Raw genomic sequence first — 8,025 nt, 5'->3', positions numbered from 1 at the left:
GACCAGATAAAATGAAGAATAAACAACGAAGAGCCCACGAAATACAGCGAACGCTGCGTGGCGGGGAGCTGTGGCCTGAGCGTACTTCGCTGCCGGCGAGCGCGGCTTACGTGACAACCACGGGAAAAACTAAGTCCACGTCCTCGATACAACGAGCACCCTTAATGCGCCTTAACTGTCTTACGTCATATGAGTTGAATTTCTTAGACGGGTAGTTTGCGATTAAGCACGAAGGCCAGCTTTCACATGGTCCACGATTTGTCCTAACGCGGCTGACCGAGGAGGACACTTTCCCAGGCACTGAAGGCACGTGTTCACACGTGGTTCTGGGTGTCTCTCCCTTCTCTGCCCCCTTGACTTGAGAGGAGCTCGCTTACAGCCAAGGAGTAGTCGACTCTGATAATGCAGCAGTCCAGGATGGACGGGGGGACGGGCGGGATCTTCAGCATCTTCCCGTTCCAGGTGTCCGTGCTCCCGGAGGCGATGTGGTTGCCCCGCACGCTGGCGACCATGTGCCGGACGGTCTTCGTCTTCCCGCTGGCCAAGTACGTCTGGGTTTGGAAAATAGCAGCTTTGGGAACAACCAGACGAGAGGAGCAGTTCTCTATTTCCGCGTAGATCGGGATTGCTTCTCCTACGGGGAAAAGAAAACACCTTCAGAGGCTTTCCAGAAGGTTCTCGCCGCGGTGGAACAGAGCTGTTACCAACTAAAGCTGAAACATTTGCAGCATAACGTTAACTAACCGAGGAGCCCCGACGGAAGGAACACTTAGATTGTAAATCCGAGTTGGAGAAATGAAAATTCAGGGCAGGTTGCGGGAGACGTTGTTTTCTAATTACTGCATTATTCTCTTTTTAATGAAGCAATATTGGGTTACCAGCTCTAAAGATATGTAAATGACCGGTATCTCTAAGCATGAAGATAAGATATAGAAACAAATGGTTGGGTGCCATGTTGAGTCCGAAAGATCACTGACACGCTCGTGAGCGTCCATCCAGTCATCATCTGCCCAACAGGAGAAGGAAGCCTTTGCCTTTCAGGACTGGGTGGTAAGGCGCAAACTCGGCCCTGGATGGCGTGGGTGGTACGCTCACCGCCCCTTTCCAACAAGCCAGCACCCCAGAGCAGGGGCCAGGTCCGCTGCACAGAATGGGGCCCCTCGCAAATGGGAGCTCTAGTATCGACCTGACCGTCAGGACGCCTAACGGTCTGGATTCGAACCCCGCGTGCCTGCGTGCCCAGCAGGGACCCCAGGCGCCCGGCTCCACCTTCACGTCACACAGTAGGTCTCCCTTGAGCCACACTGTGCTGGACATCCTTATGCGACATTAGAATGAGGTGCTGGCATTTCCCGACTCTCCTAGTTTTATGCTTTGCTACCAAAGTAACGGTACTTAAGTCAGAACACGAGGGGCTTTACTGGGCTCTACTGACCCTCTCGAAAATATTTCAATATCAATTATTTATATTGAAAACAGAAAATCTTATACCCGCTTAAAAATAGTACGTGCTTCTTGAATCTCAAACCGCACTATTTAAAATCGCTTAGTGTTAGCTAATAACATTCATAAATCTTTCGCGGGAACTTTCAAACGTGCTGCTTACCGTTACAATATCCCTTTCTTTCAATTTTGGCACTCAGCGAGACTGGACCGGAAGTGAAAAACCAGCAGCCAACCATTTTCTCTTGAGTTTTCAATACGGGGGTCTTGAAAATGCCAAATAATAAAACGACTTTAATTAAACGAGGCTGGAAAATCCACAAAACTTAAAATTATGTTATTCTTCATCAAGTAGTACCAAAGAGGTGTCTTCCAAAAAAAAAAACACATCAACTTTTCTTATCCCCATATGACATATTTGGTGAAATATTGAAACGCAAACCATTCAAAATCATTCTCTTTTTAGGAAAAAGCCAGGTGATTTTTCAGATACAAATTAGGGTGACACTATCCTATTTTACCCTATAGTAATGACGTTTCTGGGAAACGATCTGCAGTCTCTCAGAAGAGCAGCTGAAAAACTGTGGTGGTCCCTATTTAATGTGACAGAACCACTTTTTAGAAAAGCCTTTGTATGTAGATCAGGTAAAAGGAGAAATGGTCTAAAAATCAATCATCAGAACATCCTATTTGTTTTGGCATTTAAAACATGGAATGAGCAAAAACAGCCTTTTTTCCTTACTTCGAAATGCGTTACGTGATTAGGCGGAACCCTCAAGTGTCCTTGACTTGGGACGGTTTTGGCGGTCTGCGTGACAGCAGCAAAACGTTCGCAGTGTAGTGGATCCAAGAGGTCACTAGACGTGCCACCCCCGCTCTGCTCTGTGGCGTCACAAGAAGTGACGCAAGATTTAAAACAGTCATTTTCCCAAGTGCACAAACCCTCGGCTCACTGTGAAACCTGACGTTACAGTATTTCTTTCTTTATAGAAAGGATAATGAAGGACAAATAATAGTATCTCCGGCAAAAAAAAAAAAAAAAAAAATCTCTTTAAATCACTTGCCACGATGGCTGCATAAATAGTTTAGAAATAGTTAACCTCCCAATTCTAAGTAGTTTTTAAAAATACAACACACAGGATTGTGGATTTTCGGAAAAGGTGCTAATTAAGCAGGCTAAGTCCCAGCTGTGAACCGGTCGGCTGGGTACTGACTATTTCACGATCTGGGCCACAAGGGACCACGCAAACAGGGCATATCTGTTCCATTTTTATAATCTAAATGTGAACATTAGAGTAAATTCTGTTTTATTTTCATGTGAAAATCGAGTTTAAAAACTTGTAACTCTCGGCTCCTTTCCTTCTCTTTGAAAACCCCGGCTAGAAAAGAGACCCTTCAGTACCAAAAATGCATCTTTGTAACATCAGTATCGTGATGGAAAGTTTAAATTATCCCAGTATTTTCTATGAAATAAAAGGGGGAAAAAAAACATTCATTCATATTTAAATGAAGAACGATTAGGTCCCAGTAGCTATCGTGAAAAGTACAAGGTATAATTTTACATTATTTTGATAATATGGGTTCGGATAAAAGACTCTCGCTCATTAGCTCCCATCTTGCTCATTCTGTTGTTACTCACAGCCTCATCTTTCTTATCAGTCTACAGTACTTCTGGTGATTATGAGGAGTTCAATGCTTTAATGTGGCCAAATCTGTCACAAGGCGACGATGCTAAGTGAAAGGGTCCCCGCGGCAGCTGCCTGCGCTTACTTAATGGTGGAAAATGACATGGAAGGACACGTGGCACAGCTGATGAATGCTCTCCCGTAATTACCGCTCCTCAGCCTGCTATTACGGGGGGTGGGGGTGGGGGGGGCTGAGAACCCCGCTGCCCCCGCTGGGGAAAGCGAGGGCCCGCTCCGGGTGCATTGTTGGGGCGACGCCTCATTCACGCATTTCCAGCCCGGGTGACTTTTTGGCGAAGGCGGCCCTCAACGACGGGCGCAGGGTCAATAGTATTCGCACGCGCACTATTTGTCATTTGCTCGACCTAGGGTCACATGTTTACAGCGGATGCCTATGGGCTCCGAGATGCTCTCTCTGAAAGTGATGGGACAGACCAGCGCTCAACTCTCCACAGGCGGGCGGGCGGGAGGCAGACGGGAAAGAGGAACTCACCAGTAAGGCCGGCGTGTTGACATTGATGTGACTGACAACCTGGATGTCCCGCTTGACGCTCTGCTCAGGTACCTTGGGTCGGTCCAGAACCGCCCGCACGCAGTACTGAATGCTGCCGTACTTCCCAGTGAACGAGGTGACCAGCGGTCTGGACGGGGGGCCGAAGAAAGTGACATATCGGTTTACTTGTCAGTTAAGCAGAAGAGCTTTGCAATGTACTGGTTTCGATGGAAAGAAAAGAGTGTGTGGTCTTTTTGGCTAAAAGAAAAGAGGGCTGTCTATTCAGGGGCTCTCTGCGGAGTGCGGGGGGCGGACCAAGGACATCTGGTACCCATACATGTGGCAGGAAAGAAAATCACAGAAGTTATCATGGTTTCACTTACTCGGATGGAAGTTGAAAGCTGAATGGAAATTCGTGTTTTCCAGGCTGTAGCAGGAGGGGGCCTTCACCTAGAAAGGAGAATACATTTTATTTTACCTACGGTTAGTATTAGATGGAGAAGATTCGCCGCCTAAAGCAGATTGTTTTTAAAGGTTTTCCTGGCTGTAATATCCAGCGTACTCCAAAAAAGTTCATTAAACTGAGGCTCAGAGAATATTTAAATCAGTTTATACCAAGTTTAATCAGTTTATATATATAGTTTATATGTATATGTGTGTGTATATATATATATATATATACAGCTTTCATCTTCAAATAGACAATTACGCAAGTAATTACCACAAAGCGCCGGAGCCCAGAGCTCCCATGTACAGAAGTATGTACACACACGTACATATACATATTTACACACGTACATATGTATACACACATGCAGACATGTTTATCCCACTCACACTAGCATGAGCATTACTGACATTAGGATCCAGTTACACTAACGTGAGAAACCAATAGTAAACTGGACTTAAAGCTAATTTAGCGAAAAACGGATCTGTATACTTCGGGTATACCATAAAAATCGGACCACGTATTCTTTGGGCAGAGATGGAAAAAGAGGACGAAGAACTTTCTTTGAATATCACGACTATTGAATATACTACTAAACAGCCAAACCAGCAGGACAACTTATTAAGCCAGAGTCACGTATTTATATTCAAGGTCTCTTGAATAAATGGGGTTATTTCGGTGGTGAACTTGAGGCATCTGGTGGCTGTTCCAGGCATGGCGGTGACCCCTTCCTCCTGCTCTGAGTCAGCCTGCTCCATTTTATTTCATGCAGAAGCCAGAGGGGCCGCTGGAGCGCTGACGAATGCAGAGAAAAACCGGTACCGTTACCGGTACCGTTGGGACCCAAAGCCAGCTGCAGGCCGTCAGTGTTGGGCGGGCTGCACTCCAGAGGTCCCTGTAAACCTTCCTTTCGTTTTAGGCTCATAGATTGCAGTTTAGAACTAAATGCCCTCAAGGGTGGGAGGATTCAGATCCAGAAAGGGCAGCACAGACCCAGAACTTCCTCTGAGATTTGCCTGCTCCCTTGAAACTAAAAGGAAGACGTCTGCTGTAGTCATTCTTTTAAACAAACTTAAACGGCCGAGATCGCTAGTGAGATGGGATTTTTTTTTTTTTTTTTTTTTTTAAATACTAGAGAGTCCATAGGAAAATAATCCCCTTATCCCCCCCAAAATAATAATTTCATGCTATGGTAATTCTTTTTATATCCTAGAGTTCTAAGACCTTAAAAGACTCAATTAACATTACACCTCGCTGGCCCATTGCGTTTTGACTCTGTCCCGTGTTCCATGTGTACTACACTGGAGGAAAACGAAGTATCTGCCATTTGAGTTCATTGGGCCAGAACTGCTGCCCAGGTGGGGGACTTGCAGGCAGAGTGAACAGCAATGTGAGACCAGGTTAAGTAGCAGCGATGGAGGGAGTCCCAGGGGCTCAGGCGCGCCCGGGAGCTGTCCGAGGTGTCTGGGCATGTCACAGCCGAGCTGCAGCTTCGGCAGGATGGGAGGCAGAGAAGGAGCCGGGAGGGAATGGCCGGAGGCGGCCCCAGGGCCTCTGCTCCTAACAGCTGGGTTAAAGTCCTGATTTATAACCAATTAGGTTCCTAAGTACCACAATGAAAGCACTTTAAAATGTTTCAAATTGTGGATTTCACTTGAGGTCGAAAGGCATAGTGCTTAGACGCCAGGCGCTGTGGACATAAAGGTGAATAACTTCGGTCCCCAAACAGACCTGGGGGAGGAAAGAGGGCTGGGCGTTTGTGCACAAGTAAGGACCAGGCTGCCGGGCCCTGTGTGTGTGCGTGGGGCGCAGGGCTGGCACCCAGAGGACCCGCCCACCGTGGACTGCAGGGTTGGCATGGAGATGAGTGGGGAGGGGTTTAGAGGAAGGGAAACCATGAAGCAGGGCATGACAGACGTGTGGGCAACAGAGTGGCCCAGGAGACTGAGAGAGGAGAGAGACAGCAGTCCCTCTTTGCAGAGAAAACATCAGCACACGACCACAGCATTTAAAGTGAGACTTTCAATCACCTGAAAACATAAGTGAGAAAAAAAAAAAAAGACAGGGAGGTTGATGAATGTGGGATATAGTATCTGGAATCAAATCTTCCTTCCTTCCTTCCTTCCTGTCTGTCTGTCTTTCTCTCTTATTTAGTTAGAATAAGAAGTTTCCCAAGCTGAACCCTGTGCCCTTTCCCTTATGCTCTGGGGGCTGCCACGCCACGGGGAGATGGTTCATCTGCTAACGGTTTTACAGACAGAGCTCACAACTCAGGCACTTGGGAGCGGTGGGAACCAGAAGACCCTTGCAGAGCTAGAGTTGAGGGCTCGAGAAGGGCGAGGGACTCGCGCGAGGCTGGATTGCTGCTAGGCGACCAAGAGCTGAAGCCAGCTCTCTGGTCTGTCTCGTCTCTCTGCAGTTCCTCAATAGAAGGATGAAGAAAATCAGTCACAGTGATGGCGAGCACTGAGTACATTAACAATGACCGCCAAAGAGTTATCTGGGGAGATATTTTGAAAACTGAAGCCATAGCCACCCATTCTGAGAATCTAATAGTTCTAAACATGTCTTCAGGTGACTGAAACTCAGCTAGGTTTTGGAATTAAATGACCCTGAGAATCCCTGAAAGTTGCTAACTTCTTCCAAGCGACAGATATCAGGAGTGGGCTCTTTTTCCTCTATGAAGTTAACTAAAACAGACTATGACTTTTAAGTAAAACATAATTTTTTTTGCCAATATTTGTTATGATACATTCTAAAACAAGCTAAAGAGAGTAAAATTGTCAGAGTTTAAAAATTCTGTTCCATCAGAATGAAAACAACAAACTCTGGCTTGTGAATCAAAACACTATTTGGTAGCCCAGATTTTACCAAAGCGGGTTTTGTTTTGTTTTGTTTTGTTTTTGGCTAATTCTTTGCTAAGCAGGTCTAACTGCTGTTACTCTCACAGGTATTTACCCAGTAGTTCCGGGCCCAGAGAGTGTCCAAAGTTTTGGACAAAAACCAAGTTATTTCTTTTATCCCCCAGGGCCCTTTAATCCAGCCAATCATCTTAAAACTGTGTCATCTGCTACACTAGGGGGGACACGTGGGAGCCGACTGATCCTGCAAACCCATATGGATGAAAGGGCACACAGGCGGGTGACAGCGGTCACCTAACCCACTGCACGTGTTAATCCAAAAGAGAACTTGGGTTTCAAATATGTTTTCCTTATTACACTTCTTGGTATCACTTGAGTCTCACACGCCTTGGGAGTTTAACTGTGGACAGTCCACTTCACAGGACAAGGCAAAACCACACATTCTGGTGACTGTGTATAAGATACAGCAAGGATTAAACATAGTTGTCATGCATTTTACTGGGGGGGAGGGAGGGAGGGGGAAGGTCTGTACCATTATTTTATAGATCAAAGCTGAAGCTGATGAGGCAGAAAGAGCTTCTGCCCACTGAGGGAAGACTGAGCCAATGTTCCTTCCCAGTAATCCCATGACTAACGGGAATCGGCGTTTGCACTTAGTGTGTATGGAACCGCCACTGCGCTGGGCTCCCACATGGAGACTTCTGGAAAAGCCTCCGCTCCTAACTGGACTTCACAGGAGTGGAGAGGGAGGGGGGTGCCCTTTTCTCCAGACTCCTGCCATGCCCAGACCCCGAGGTCTCTAAAGGCCTACGGGGAGGGGAGGGGGAGGGGTGAAGAGGAAACAAGCAGCAAAGAATAAAGACAGAATATAAGGAGAGGCGGTGCCCGGCTCCCCCGAAGAGGGACAGCAAGTGCCACCATGGTTAAGAAACACTTCCTCTGAACTCCCACCCCTCAGGAACTACTTCCCTCTCCCCAGGAGGGAGGTTTTGCCAATTCATTATGAACCGAGAATTCAGCAAGACCCAAGAAGGATGGCAACACGGGGAGGCCCATAAGAGGCGGGGTTGCCACAGCATGGGACCTCGTAGGCTC

General features: G+C 46.9%; 1 protein-coding gene across 1 annotated transcript in view; it reads right to left on the bottom strand.

Annotated features, from left to right (window-relative positions):
• The window catches only part of ARRDC4 (arrestin domain containing 4), a gene marked incomplete at its 5' end in the record, with an annotated part of 7,118 nt that extends 3,040 nt beyond the window's left edge, over positions 1–4,078 (bottom strand). The window contains 5 exons of the mRNA XM_023529011.1: positions 86–89; positions 321–634; positions 1,607–1,709; positions 3,622–3,769; positions 4,005–4,078. Of these exons, the coding sequence (XP_023384779.1) occupies positions 86–89; positions 321–634; positions 1,607–1,709; positions 3,622–3,769; positions 4,005–4,078 (643 nt within the window). The remainder of the gene's footprint in view (positions 1–85; positions 90–320; positions 635–1,606; positions 1,710–3,621; positions 3,770–4,004) is intronic.
• Between the last annotated feature and the right edge of the window lie 3,947 nt (positions 4,079–8,025).

This window comes from Pteropus vampyrus, unplaced genomic scaffold (assembly GCF_000151845.1).
Source record: "Pteropus vampyrus isolate Shadow unplaced genomic scaffold, Pvam_2.0 Scaffold34, whole genome shotgun sequence".
Taxonomy (NCBI): domain Eukaryota; kingdom Metazoa; phylum Chordata; class Mammalia; order Chiroptera; family Pteropodidae; genus Pteropus; species Pteropus vampyrus.
This window is presented reverse-complemented; position numbering and strand designations above follow the sequence as displayed.